The sequence below is a fragment of the Antechinus flavipes genome, chromosome 5, assembly GCF_016432865.1.
Source record: "Antechinus flavipes isolate AdamAnt ecotype Samford, QLD, Australia chromosome 5, AdamAnt_v2, whole genome shotgun sequence".
Lineage (NCBI taxonomy): Eukaryota > Metazoa > Chordata > Mammalia > Dasyuromorphia > Dasyuridae > Antechinus > Antechinus flavipes.
The window spans coordinates 7,235,321-7,250,730 of record NC_067402.1 but is presented as its reverse complement, the minus strand read 5'-3'; the positions used below and the strand labels follow the sequence as shown (position 1 = coordinate 7,250,730).

At 36.9% G+C, this 15,410-nt stretch overlaps 1 protein-coding gene across 2 annotated transcripts in view; it reads left to right on the top strand.

The window, feature by feature from the left end:
- Positions 1-15,410, top strand: part of AGMO (alkylglycerol monooxygenase) — a 308,250-nt gene that overhangs the window by 222,146 nt on the left and 70,694 nt on the right. The window contains exon 13 of one of the 2 annotated variants that reach the window (XM_051963386.1): positions 5,579-5,858. The exons of the other annotated variant lie outside the window; for it this stretch is intronic. Coding sequence (XP_051819346.1) covers positions 5,579-5,596 — 18 coding nt within the window. The 3' untranslated portion in view covers positions 5,597-5,858. Of the gene's footprint in view, positions 1-5,578; positions 5,859-15,410 lie in introns of those variants that run through there. 2 annotated transcript variants of the gene reach the window in all.

The following is a 15,410-nucleotide window of genomic DNA, read 5'->3' as shown; positions in this document are numbered from 1 at the left end:
GTTGCAGAAGGAGATATAGTCCTGAGGGACAAAATAGCTAGTCTTGACTTGTCTTTATTTATTTATTTAATAAGGGAGGTGGGGAGGAACCATATATATTGATCTGTATGGATTTCAGAATCTTTTTTAAGACCTAGTAGAAAGAGAGAAGTAAGGAGTCTCCATAGGGAGGCAAAGTACCAACGAGACAAGTAATTCTTTTTGTTTTGTATTTTTTTTTATTCTTTGCTTATCAATTAAACAATCTTGGCACATTTGCCATTTGGCAGATTTAAAGTAGCATTGCTGTTAGTGTTGCATTGGAAAGCAATTACATTGATTCTGGTATTCAGGGTATAATTGTAGTGCTCACACTGGTCTATCTCACCAAGCTTTTGGACTCACCTAAAGGAAGTTATCATAACTGTTCTCCATACCTTCACTTCTCTGACTCTCATTCCTAGTTCCTATAGTTGAACCTCTTTTTTATTAAAACTATTTATTTTCAAAACAGAAGACAGAAAGTGGGAAACTGTACCCTAAGTTTTATTCTGAACTTTTCTCATTTTGTGACATTTTATATAAAAGGATATTCACTCTGGAACTCAGGTCTGAAAGTTGTCAATTTTTGGAAAGTTTATTTTTTCTCAAAAACATTATTTTTAAGACAGAATGAATTGCACTGAGATATAAAACATGTTTATATGTGTCTACAGTAAATACATTATGTTTAGTAGTGTGTGTTAAGGAGATCTCTTGATGGTTAGCAGTAGAGAGGTAGTGAATTGAAGAGAGAAAATCTACAAGCAAGAGATGGTATTTATACAGTACTTGCAAGGTTGAAAATGACTTTGTGTGTAATTTCAGTTGAGCCCTCATAGGTACTTGCTACATTTACTATTATCCCTTCTTTACAGATGGGAAAAATGAGTCTCAGAGATGTTAAGTGGTTTTCTTTTTGGTCTTGTAATCATTAAGTGTCAGAATACATGCTAAGTTCACTTCTTTTTTCATTTTTTTTTTATCTTTGCTATGGTTTTTCCCTTTTGCTCTGATTTTTCTCTTCCAACATGCTCTATAAATCCATGTACATTAATAACAAATAAACACTATAAAAAGGTGAAAAAAGTGTCAGAGAAAGGTTTTGAACCCAGGTTTTCTTGATTCCAAGGCTAGTACCCTCACCACTATATCATACAGACACCACGTTGATCTTCTGCAATGTGGTCTTTTTCTTTTGAACATTTTGGATAGTATTGTATTTTTCCAAATGCATGCAAAAATAGTTTTCAACATTCAACTTTGCAAAATCTTGTGTTCCATTTTTTTTCCTCCCTGTCTCCTTCCCTATGTCAGCAAGCAATCCAATATAGGTTAAACATATAACATGTTCTTTTTTAGAACTACAGGGTCTAATAAGACATGATAACTCAAGGCACGAATGTCAGATCAGATTTCTGTTCCTTGTTTATAAAGCACTCTTTCTTTTTTCTTTTTTATTAATAGTAGTTTATTTCCCCAAATACATGCAAAGATAATTTTCAACATTCACTTTTGTAAAACCCTGTATTCCATAATTTTCTCCCTCTCTCCTTCCCTCCCTCTTCCCTAATACAGCAAGCAATTTGACATAGGTTAGACATGAAAGCACTATTTTTGTAAGATAGTTTAGTAGACTAAGTAGTATCAGCACCTCACAAATGAGGACAGAAAGAGGAAGATATTCTCAGGTGATAGTAGTTAGTGGTTGGTACCCTCACTCCAAATCCATCCCATTTTAGACAGGACATTTTATCCAAAGGACCAAATTAAAGAGACTTTACCAGAACCTCACTACCACCCAAACATGGTCACTGTGATATGTCTGTGATAAATTGAACAAGGATATATGTACTTTCTTCCATCCTGGTATATAGTATATTTTAATTATTCCTTGTTAATTGAGTTTTTGATACCAATCAAGATAAAAGCAGTGTTTAACACAAGGCTTCAGATAGATTGCTCAGATCTGCCACTAGACGTGCTGTCCAAATTGACCCCAGTCCATTGATAACTTTTCTTCACATCATACCTTTGAATCACTTTTAAATCTGAATGTTTAACCAGACATAAACAAATGTTCATTGACCATGTAAGGTGTATGACATTCACCAAAACACAAAATGTTCTCTTGTTGCCTGGTTGTTTATTGTACAAAGTGGGATAGATCTGACCAAAAACCTAAAAGTTTTTGAAGAAGGATGATAAAAATGTCCCCAGCATACAATGATACTATTATAACACAATATTATTGTATCACATATTTAATATTGTAATTACAATATTGCAATATAATATAACAATGTAATATTGTAATAATTACGAGTGTATACTTTTCATTTAGTCAGGCAGCAAAGACATGGTCTGACTTTCTTATGAGTAGTATTAGGATGTTGTTGAGCCCTAGAACTCCTTTTTTAGAAAGTTTAGATAAAGGAAAATGGATGTCACATCTTGTGATACCGACATGAATTCACTCAGTAGATTCTAAATTCATGATACCTGATATAGGCTAGAAATAAAAGACTTAACAAGTTTTCTCTTCTCTTTGCCCGGATCCCTGCTCAAATGTACTATTGTCACCTGGCAGACATTAAAAATGGAGGGTATGCACCTTTTAATATACAGCTTTTCCTGGACTTTACAGAGAGCTGGATGACTCCTTACTGCAGATTAGACATAAGAAACCACTTTAATTATGGATCTTTGATATTAAAACATCTGGAACAAAACAACTGACCATTGGACTCAACTCAACAGGTCTTTATGAAGCATTTATTATGTTTGCACTATGCCAGCCACTGGAGATTTTAAGACAAATGCAAAGCCATCCTTCCCCTCAAGAGGCTTGCATTCCCTTAAGGGGGGAGGAGGGGTGATAACATGTGTTCAGCTAAATAAATTGTTTCCTTACTTTTAGTGATAGAGAGAAACTAATGTCTGTTTTGCATCAAATACCAGAGTGTAGGAGGCAGGCTGAACATTTTCATGATCCACAGAAGCCAAGTCCTTTTTTAATAGAAAGTCAGATCCAGGCACTCCTAGGTTCTATGTGGGAGGTACAATCCATGTCTGAAAGACTTAAGTACTAAGTTAATTTATTATTACAAAGCCTTCAGTGACATCATGTTCTCTCCAATCAGGCCTGGGGCAGAGTCGTCCCTGACTTGTAGTAATTACATTGCCTCTTGCTGGCAGACAGGAGAGTACTATCCAAATGAGATAGAGTATAGATTAAATGGCCTTTGGCCAGATACCTGGCCCTATACCCCATCTCATGAATGGGAGAGGATGACTCAAGGATGATTTATTTTCATTTACGCTGATTTTTATATCCCATCTCTAAATGCAAGCACATGGTCCCATCCACACAGCTGTCAGCAGCTGGGCTAACACAGACTCGAATAGCATGTACAGTATCTTTAGGTATTATGAACAAGAATCCTTTTTCACAAGAGAGAATTTATTCCTGATATAATATTTATGCTGGGCATTCAGTAAACCTATGTTTCTTCCAAAAATTCAGTGTAGAAAATTGAGGGAAAGTTCAAGTTGAGATTGCCAATTAGTGAATCAGAGTGCTATGGAAACTTAGTGGTAGCCAAGGAGAAAGTTGAATTTAATTTATCCAATTAGTCACTGGCTAAAGAGCGTCCCAAAGACCCAAAAGCATTAATATGACATTTACAGGTGTTTTACTGACAGTTGAGGATTAAAATGACCACAAGAAGAAATTCTGTTAGTATGTAAATAATAGAAATGAATTTTAGAATAATTTTATGCACATTTATTAAGTACTATCATTTTACTAGGGATACAGGGATAAAAATCAACATTTCTTGCCCATAAAAAACTTATATTCTAAGGGGAGAAGGGGAAGGGTTAAATAGGTGCGTGAATAATAAAATACTAAATATATTCAATGGAATTTTTAAAATTCAAAAGGTAATTTATGTTAAGCACTAAAATCAGAAGGGGCCTTTCTAAGAGGCAATAACTCAGGTTCACTTGGAAAAAAACTAGAAATTCCATGAAGTTCACATCAGGAGGTGGTACATTCCAGATATGGAAACCTACGTGTGCAAGGAACTGATGGCGGGGGATGAATTGACAAATGTTATGTACAGGAAACAGAGATCATTTGAACTGGGATGAAGTATGTAGAAAAGAGTGTAAAAGGAAAGGCAACCTGGGAAGGTATGTTGGCTCTATATAACAGAAGGTTTTGAAAGCCAAGTTGAGCGGGTTATATTTTCTCCAGAGACAATAGTGAGCCATTGATGATTTTAGAGTGGGTGGTATAAGCATGGATAATCTGTATTTTAGGCAGGTCATTATGGCAGCTGAATAGAAGATGGATAAGGAAGGGGAGAGATGGGTGTCCCTAAATTATAATCATGGGAGTCAGGAAACACCAGATCCAAACATATTTCCTGGCACATAATAATGAACCTGCCATATTCCTCTCTCGGCAACATAGGTGTCAGACTTGTCACTAACACCAAATTGAAGAATTTTATTATATTTATTTTTAGATAAAGAGACTGAGTAAAATTCCAGGTTATATCTATCGTCTAGAAGTGGAGGAAGTGGAAAGGTAGCACCTAATCTTCTGATTTGCAGTTGTTTGTTGTCTATCATAAGTGAAAGAATCTGGTAATCTCATAAGTAAAAGCTCCTAGTGGTTGAAAACAAAATGATGGGCTGTTAAGGGTAAAGAATGACATTTGTTGCTATTTTTTCACTGTAATAATCCGGTCCCTAGCACCATACTTGTCACATAATAAGTTCTTAATAAATGACCCTGTATAATTGACTATAATTTCCCTTGGGCTTAGCATAATTCCTAAAATGAAGTATTTCATACATATTGATGGATTGAATGTGAATATATGAAGGACATGGTTAGCAGAATGGTCTGGACGATGTTCAAAATCTGTTTTGAGCATCTTTATTTCTAATGAGAGTATTATAGGAAAGGTCATAGATTTAAAGTAGAAAACACTTTTAGAGGTCATCTGTTATCCAGAGGATGAATTGGCCCTTTCCCCTTCAGATCTGAAGGGCTGAACAGTGAGTAGAATTTGCCAAAAGTCAGTTTCAACTTGATATCAATTAAAACTTCTGAACAATGAGAACTGTTGAAAAATGAAATGAGTTGCCTAAGGAAGTAGAGAGTTTCTCATTCTTGGAGATGATCAAACACTTGAGACATATCAGAAGGATTCATTCTTACATGAGTAAGACAAGATGTTTTGCTGTTATCTCTTCCAGTTCTACCACTTTTAAATTTTTTGACCTAATCCTACTCATTCATTTTTATGACTGAAATTTTCTTGACCGAGAAGTTTAATTGACTTGCCAAAAGACACTTAGGGGAGTATCTGAGGTAGAATTGGAACCCAGATCCAGGGCTCTTTCCACTGTTCCACAGTATACAAATTGCCTGTGTTGTTATTCAGCCATTTCAATTATATCTTCCTCTGTGTGATCCCATTGGAGTTTTCTTGCCAAGAATAGTAGAGTAGTTTGCCATTTCCTTATTCAGCTTTTTTTATAGGTGAGGAAACCGAAGTGACTTCCCCTGCTAATGTCTGTGGCCAAATTTGAATATATAAAGATGAGTCTTTCTGACTTCGGGTCCAGAATTGTATCCACTCTATCACCTAGAAGCCCTCTGCAACATGATCCATAAGCCCGTGCTATAACCACACTGTAATGACCCTGGCCCCTCACTGGCAGAATGAGCTGAAAGGATGCTGAAAATAAGCAGAGAAGTCTGTGTGTTTGTGGGTGTATATACATGCATGCTTACGCTTGGTCTGAATGTGTTTAAAACAGCTTAGATTTAACACTTATTCCATGTAAAGTGTTCTACATTACAAAATGAAATAAAAAGCTTTTTAGATTGCTTATTTTTTTGAACCCCTCATGGCCCCGATCCATTCCATTAGCAGGCAAAATTGAGAAATAATTTTGTACATATTGTATGGCATTTTAATGATGGTTTCTTAAAGCAATGTCAATTAATGTACATTAACCAAGGGACAAATGCCTTCGTGGTGTATTTTAGGAGTTATCTCTGGAGGAAAATGTATTCATCATCTCATATTAACTTTTTAAAAGCTAAAAATAACTTTCGGTGTTGACTTAGGAGTCAAAAGATGAAAAATTTGATATAAATCCAGAGGAAGGGGTTTTTCTGATCCCTTTGACAAATTTCTTGGAAATCTTCAATACTGAGCCAATTAGAACAAACATATTGGACCAATGGGATCTCCTAATATACCCAGGCTTTTTTCTACATTTTCCAGGGTAGAGATATGCACACAAACACAGCCCCACAGGGAGTCACTGGCCCAGACTCATATACACAAAGCCAAGAATGGCCAGACACAACATCCTGAAGACCACAAGTCTTTGGATCCTTGGATTTGCCTGGAAGCCTTTGGGAGACATTGTCCTTTCTTCCCTTTGACCAAAATTAGGACCAGCTTCTTCTGTCCTAATGATAGTCAGCCCCATATTGTGCCGGAACTCCCCTAATTCCTGCACCCTCCCCATGTGAAACAGAATGTGCAGTAGGAATGACCCACCACTGATTTCTTGCAGCCAATCTCTTCTGTTTTCCTAAAAGACTTGGGTTAGATATTGAAACCCTTGCTTCCCTTTGGTACCCTGAACCCTAAGGGATAGGAAGATACATCATACGCAAATATTTCTCCATTTTTCTCCCTTTTTTCCTTCCCCAAAGTCCTGTCCATGTCAGATCGGATTATGTTAAAGAATCCTAGTGAGTTCTTAGGTCTCTAGGATGAAATACAAACATGACATCTTGTTATTCAAAGGCCTCTAGTAGACTTTCACAGAGAGATCATACAGTATCGAGCTTCATGTGCTTCACATTCCAGTTAATATGCTCAATTTGCTATTCATTTCAATTCAATACCCTAAGCATTAATTAATCTTTGACTTTGTATAAAGTAAAAACAAGTCAACAAGCATTGATTTATCACCTACCCAGCCTTTCAGCTAAGCCCTGGAGATACAAAGGGAAGACCAACTTGGGTTCTCAAGGAACTCACAATCTACACAAGGAAAAGCTTAGGAGCCCCATATCCCGGGGTTGAAGAAAACCTGGAAAAGAAGAAGGACTAAGAGAGAGAGGGTCCAGGTGGTGAAGAGCTTTAAAAGCCCAACAGAAGATTTCCAAGTCCATCTATTGGACTTGTTTAAGTTTATTGAAGTGTGTGGAGGGGTGAAGTTGTAGGTGTGTTTGTGTATGGTGGAGCTGAAGTGTAAATATTGTCATATCTCTGTTTTATATGGCACCGTTCTAGCGACTGGGAAAACCGAGATAAATTTTTTTTTTTTTAAATAGGCCGTGTCCTTGAGCAGCTAATTATCTACTGAAAGATACAATTAGAGATTTAAAAATAAGAGATATTTGAAAAAGGAGCCAACACTAAATACTCAGGGGCAAGTTTCCCATTCCTTCAAACTCAGCAGGCCCTTTCCATCTCTGAACTTTAACCCAGCCTATAGCCTCCCCCTGTGCTGAACTCCTTCCTCACCTTCATCACTGAGAATCTCTACTATATCTTTTAAGGATCTACCCAGAGGTCATCTCTCCTGAGAAATGCAAAGAGGGCAGGAGGAGTTTAGTTCTTGTCTTTAGATAAAGGGATGAAATGGGCTAAATAAAACTGGCTGCATCTTGCAGGCCTTCTTCAGGTCATTGTGGAGGGACAAACCTGATTCCAAGGTTTGGATGATCTTTTGGAAATTGTCCTGGATCTGAGCTCTAACAGATCTGGATTCAAGTGTTATCTTTGTGCCTTACTGTATGGATGTGGGCATGGTTCTTTGCAATGTTTACTTTCAAAAGTAAAATTTTGAAAATGAAAAGGCTGCTGCTTGTATGATCTACTTAACAGGGTTATCCTGTGGTTTAAAGGAAATTGGGTATTTAGAGGGCTTTTTAAAGATTGTGTTGCTGTATAATGAAAATTGATTATCTCTTGATGACTTTCCAGAAATGTCTAAATGGGGGAAGTTGGTCTTTGGGTATTTTCATTATTTTCAAAAAGTATACATTTTACCATCCATAGTAATATGAAAAAAAGACTGCTCTAAGTCACTATTGATTAGAGAAATGCAAATTAAAACAATTTTGAGATACCACCTCACAACTCTTAGATTGACTTAGATGACAGAAAAAGAGAATGATAAATGGTGAAAGGAAGTGGGAAAACTGGGATACTAAGTTTTGTTGGTGGAGTTGTGAAATGATCCAACCATTCTGGAGGGCAATCCAGAACTATGTCCAAAGGGATAGTATATCCTTTTACACATAGCGTCATTACTGGCTCTGTATCCCAAGGAAATCATAAAGGAGGGAAAAATACCTGCATGTACAAAAATATTTGTAGCAGCTCTTTTTGTTGTAGTAAAGAATTGAAAAATGAGTAGATGCTCATCAATTGAAGAATTACTGAATGTAATGTGGCATATGAAGGTAATGGCATATTATTTTTCTATAAAAATGATGAATTAGCTGATTTTAGAGAGGCATGGAAAGATATACATGAATTGATGCTGAGTGAAACAAGCAGAATCAGAAATATATTGTACGTAATAACAGCAAGATTCTGCAATGATCAACTATGAAAGGCTTGGTTTTTCTCAGTGGTTCAGTGATCCAAGGCAATCCCAATCAACTTTGGATAGAAAATGTCATCTGCATCCAAAAAGAGAACTATGAAAATCGAATATAAATCAACACATGCCATATTCACTTCTTTTTTCTGTGTTTTTTTTCTCACTTGTGTTGTTTTCTCTTTTGTTCTGATTTTTCTCTCTCAAAATGATTCATAAAGAAATATGTATGTAAAAAGGTAATATATATACAAACAGAAAAATAAAACAATATAAAAAAGAAAAAAAAGTATACATTTTAAATAGAGTATGATCCTGATTAGCATAGATAGATGAGTTTCAGGATTGATTTGCTTAATCATTTAAAGGCTGAGAGTTATTAATGAATGCAATTTTTAAGATTCTAAACATAATTTGTTAGATTTCATTGTTTTTGGCTTTCTGGGCTTTCATGTAAATGTTGTCTGGATGTTAGGAACTAACATTTGCAAAAGAGGAAATGACTGGAACATGTCAGTGATTATGACTTACTAACATTGTACGGGGAAGAATATTAGGTATAAAGGATCGGGGTTTCAATGCACTTATTGATACTTGGGTATATTCCTTCAACTCTCAAGTCTTTGGCTTCAGAAGTAATATAAAGGATTTGGAATAGATGCTTCTTGAATTTCTTTTGGCTCAATAACCATAGTCATATACACTTTTGTTTTAATAAAAGAACTTTCATCAATCACTTCTACTTCAGATTAGAAGCACATTCCCTTTCCTCCTCTACCGCCAGACATTTTCCCACCTCTTAGACTTTGCAAAACATGCTTAAAAGTTTGTTTTAGAGACATACTCATCATACCATAATAATCAGCATGGATTTTACTAGAAGGTTAAAATTAGTATTTTGCTGATCACAAAAGTTGAAAAGCTACTATCCAGAAAGCATTAAGAACTTATAATGCCATTATTATTGTTATCATTATTAATTATTTTGGCATCGTGACAAAGTCATTTGCTATGCTTTTTGTAATAAATCTTTCAAAAATCAAGTTGGTTACTGAAAAAAGTGGGTCTTAAGTCAGGTAGGGCTCTGGAGAGGGTTTTGTTTTGTTTTTTTTTAGGCTGTAGGGATTGTCTTCCCCAAAGTAGATCAGTCCCAGAAGAGATGTTTCCCATCACTTAAATCTTCATCATGAATTTTCTTGTAACCGTTACAAGAATATTGAATTGGGAAGAATATCCATTAAGCCTTTGTTTGATGAAAATATTGTGGGTTGCCTTGAGGGGTCAGATGAATGAATTTGGCCTCGACTTTGCTAAGGTAGATTAGAAAGTCCATCCATTTCTTGAGGTGGCTTAGAGTTGTTCCCCTGAAAAAGCAAAAATTGATCAATTTTGGGTTATTCATCAGATGTCTGAGGCATTTAGATGAAAGCCAGAGCTGTATGAATACAGGAAGAAACCAGAGAATTGGAGGGCAAAGAGGAATGATTCTCTGAAATTTAGTCAAGTAGCACAGGAAGCAGAGTTAGCTATCAAGTGGGTCACTTGGGGGGTCATAAGCACTGTCTTCCAATGCAGCTACAGGGCATCCAGTAGACGACTAGATCTGGAGTTAAAAAAAAAAAAAAAACAACCCTGAATTCAAATCCAGACTCAAACACTTACCAGTTTTGTGAGCTTGGGTGAGGTACTCTCCCTCTTTCAATTTTCTCATCTGTAAAATGGGGGAAAATACTTCACTTAAAAGTTTTGTAAAATTTCTAGCACATAATAGGTTCTTAATAAATGTCCATTTTCTTTTTTCCTCTTTACCTTTCTTTTTTCCTTTCTCACCTCCAGTTTTGTCCAGTGCCCACTTTGGGACCAACATATTTCTTATCAAAAATACTAATGTTGAATATGTTCATTGGAAGAAAAAAGAAGAGACATCTAAAAATTTTTTCTTGTCTCAAAAATGTTTGAGCTTTTCTGTAAAATTAAATATACCATGTAGATTCAAGCTTTTAGAGCTGGAAAGAAGAAAACATTCTCTAGCCTGATTACCCCCCCCCAATTCATTTTGTAAAAGAGAAAATATTATATATACATATATATATATATAATGTGTTATAAAGCCACTTGTTATTTAAATGTATCCATTTTACTAATTTGAAAAAATTAGCAGCTAATTTGAGAAATCATTGTTATCATTTAAGATTCTTGTTTTGCTTATCTGATTTCTGTATGGTGACAATGGAAAGAGCATTTTTCAGGCTCAGAATCAGTACTTCTTTTTCTGTGATAGAGAAGCTGAGCTGAATGTAGTTAATTACTATTCAAGGACACTGACCTCCCAGTGTGAAACACTTAAGCCTGAGATATTTGGCTCAAACTACTACATGTTAGATCTTATCTTCACTTATAAATCTAAATTAATAAAGGAATTGTGACTTTTGTTGAATTGGACAAATGCAAATGGAGAAACTTCTTCCATCACAAAAGTTTCTCTGTGACTTCTTTGAAGATCAGTTACAGGACTTGGGCACATTTCGGCTGGAAGAGGAGAGAGTGGCCATGACAGCACTTGACTTTGTCTTCAAATATATGAAGGACTGTCCTGGGAAAGCCAGATTTGATGATTTTGTTTGGGTCTTTGAGAAGAGCATCAGGGTAAAGAGGAACAAATAGGAAAGAAGCTTTATGCCCGGGGACAAAATAGTCTAACAATGAGAGATGGCCACAATTATAATGGGGACCTTTGGGAAGCAGTGGGTACTTGTTATGGCATGTGGATTGACCACCACTTGCTAGATACGATACGTCGATGACTCTTTCGTGTAGGGACTGGAGTAGATGGTCACGGAGGTCCTTTCCATTGTGGAAGAGGTCAGTCTCAGAGTATATGAGCCCTCAGCCAGTCCACACAACAAATATGTCTGAGGTGGATCTTGGTCTTTAGGACTTTGAGTCTTCCACTTTATCCATTATTCCTCAGTGCCTCTTTTCCACATGGAAGACAGGAACAGGACCAAGAATAGAGAGTCCACAGATAATCTCCAAATCTTATTTTAGCCGGTGATTTCACTTCCTGTCCCACCCAACTCTTAACACTCTTTAACAGATTCTTTGTAAAGGAGTTTGAGTTTCCCTCACTCTCCCTTGCCTAGGCCTGCCCCCTTGTGGAATTTCTCCTGAACAACTAACTGATCATAAGGAGAACAGAAAAAAGAGAAAACAATGATGGGAATCGTGAGAAATAACAAGAGGTAATGGGCTCCTGAGCAAATATGGATGCATGTTGGGATTGTCTCCCAATTATGATTTTGTCTGATACAAGTCAGATCCAGTACATCCTCTTACTTCTACTTTGTAACGAGTGATTGTCAGGAACTTATCCTCCTTGAGGCTTGTGGGAGGAGAAAATGACTCTCCTGTGAGCTTTCCAGGGCTCAGTTCCATTCTTGGCTAGACTTGCCTCTCTTAAGAAACATTGGGCCTTTGTGCTCTCTGCAAGGAAAACCAGGCCTTCCATTTCCAGGTGGATATCTGGGGGTTGGGGATGGGGAAGACTTATCGCTTCCCAGGGTTGTTTAAACAACTTGATGAATTGTTTCGCTGGAGCTCCTGCAGGCAGCATCCTGGAAAATACAAGCCTGCATTGCCATGGACTATTAAAAACCATGACCCTTGAAAGGTCCAATCAGGGACTCGGTTTTATAGATAAACAAAAATCAAAGGTTGTGACCAATAACTGAATAAATAAGACTTTGGGTGAATAAAGTGACCAGTGACAAGGACTCTGATCATCTATACACATAGATATATAAATGTATATGTTTATATTTATATATAGTTTTATTGTGCTTTAATATTCTTTTTCAATATGTTCACTCAAGATTATATAGCTAACTCTAGATGGTTACTATTCAAAGAGAATAACAAATAAATCATTCACAATTTTGGCAATCTCTGACTTTGGGCTAGTAACTGAATAGAATATTTGGGATTTGTAAGGGCTACTTAGCAATAACAGTAGGGATGGAGGCATTGACAGTATTTTAACCATTTATGCAGCAGTTATAACATAGTGTATCTGAAAAATAACAGAATAGAGATTTGTCCCAAGACCATTTCTTTTGGAACCCTATCCATTAGTATAAGAAGAATGATATAATATTAGAGACAATAATTGTATGTGTATCAAAAATTGAACACATATGTACCATAGTTCTTTGATACTAAAAAAAAAGGTAACAAAGCATGTAACCTACCTACATTAGCTAAAAAATGCTCTTTTCATCTCCCAGGAGGTTTTTATTCAACTTTTCCCTTTCTTTGCTGTTTCCTTGGAGACTTCACACACAGATAACAGAACACTGCTATGTATTAGGGAGTCTGGAAGGCAGAGAGGCTAGAGACCCTGGGATGAAAGGGTATTAAATAATAAGAATAATAAAAAAACTGATCTTTCATTTAGCAAAATGCTTTAAATACATTATCCTATTTTGAGTTTTATATCAACTCTTCGAGGAGGAACTGTAGTTGTTATGATGCTCATTTTACAAATGAGAAATAGACAGAGGGGGAAAGTGATTTACTGAAGTTTACACATATAGCAAATTTTAGAAGTTAGATTTGAACTCAGGGTTTTCTTATTCAGTGGAGCTAGGTGGTGCTGTTGATAGAGTACACTGCCTCAAGTTCTGAAAACTCATCTTTTTGAGTTCAAATCTGGACTCATATACTTATTAACTGTGAGACCTTGGGTCAATCACTTATCCCTCTCTGTCTCAGTTTCCTCATTTGTTAAATGAGCTGGAGAAAGAAATAGCGGCCTTTGGTTAGGAGAGGATGAGGAGAATGGTAGGAGTAATCCAGAGTTGATCAGCATGAAAAATAGGAACAAAGGGTTTAAATTCAGGGCAGGCAATGAAAATGTAAAGAGATTATTATGAAATAGCTTAGTTAGATGATCATGATTGGAAAAGGAGGAAAGTAAAATCTGAATATCCCCGATGATCTGAGCAGTCATTGAGGTGAATCCACTGGGGTCTTAATGAGAAAAAAATGAAGAGATTTAAGAGGGTTAAAGACACAGGAGGAGGGAATGATAAAAAGTTGTGTTCAGTTAGAAGAAATTCAAAGTTTCTAATTAAAGAAGTAGAATGTTTGTGGGCAACATACGAGATGCTTGAGAGACAAAGTGAATGTTGGTCACAGTCCCTGCCCTCAGAGTTTAAACTCAGGCCTAAGGACATGGTGATGATTTGAGAGTGAAAGGGAAAGGCCTACCAGTTCAGGAGGTGAGAAAAGTCTTTCTTCTTTAACTTTCCTGAGGTGAGCATTGAGGGGAACTAAATGTTTGTGTGAGTTAGTTATTAGGAAGAAGAGAATTTGAGGCATGGAGGCACCCTGAGGCCAGATTATAGCACAGTTCTCTTGACTATGAAGAGCTGTAAAGCATATTCCATTACACTTGATCATGTGATATCATCTTTATGTTAACAGAAGAAAATACAGAACTGGAAGAGATAAAGTCTGGCCTCAATTTATATTAATTGAGGAAAACCACTTATCTTCCTTTTCTGCCCAGATTTCCCCGAACAGGCAGGCCCTCTCCCTGTTTCCCATTGCCAACACTGTTTTCCCCAGGTTCCCCATCACTGCCTGGCTTTTCAGCATCTCTCCTCTACCTCACATCCTTTGCTGGCAGGACACATCTAGCTCTCTCCCTTCTTCTAACCAGAAACACACGTTGAGAGGAAGCCTCGGAGGTCACCGCCATGCTCATGTCATAGGGCAAGCCATATCAGTTACATTTTTTCAAGGGTCACTTCTCACTGGGTGGGATGTAACCTTTTCCCTGAATGGCTAAAGGAAACTGGCCCAGATGTTCTCCACCTCTCCCTGTTGCTCTCAGGGTCTCTCCCTTACTCCTTGCCAAGTCTGCATTCATATTGGGCCATCATTCATCTTCCAAGTTATCTTCTCTTTTGACAGAAGATTGAGTTTTACTTCCACCTATGCACTTGCAAAAGAAAAGCAGCGGACATGTGGGATAAATTACGGGGTACGGATGCCTATTTTTCATCTGCAAGCACAGTTCTGGAAATCCATTCCTGTTTGCAGCATATTATAATGCCATTATTAACCCAGACTATCTACTCAATCTGGATGGCTCTATTAGCAGCCATGTCTCTTCCTCTTCTATGTCAATCAGACTCTGTAATACAAATAACATCGCATTAGAAGTTCTTGTAAAATTTTTCTCCCGGTAAGATGGCAAGGTTCTCGTAGCGAACTAAAATCCACCCAATGGAAAGGGTCTCCTAGGCCACATTATCCAGACCATGCCTGACCAGAAACCTCTTGTAGCACTTCCTCGTGTTTGTGAGGGGAAATCCATTACTTCCAGAGGGATCCCATTATATTAGGAGATAGCCCTAATTGTTAGGAAGACTTCTCCAGACATGATCCAGGTGTTTTCTTTAGCTTTTAAGTATCTTTGTAAAAATGCGTAATTAGGCCTCAGTGCAGGCCTCTAAATAAGAGGAAAGCAGACCTACTCTGTTTTTTGATCATTCTCATAATACAGACTAAGGTTGCATTAGTCAACTACGTAAGGGTGGTACCTCTTGGTCACTGACTGAGTCTGTTTCAGATAAGACTACATTTTGATAACATACTAGGCGTAAACAAGAACAACATACCTATGTTGTTGTGATAGGAAGTTTGTGATAGGAAATTTAAGGGGCTAC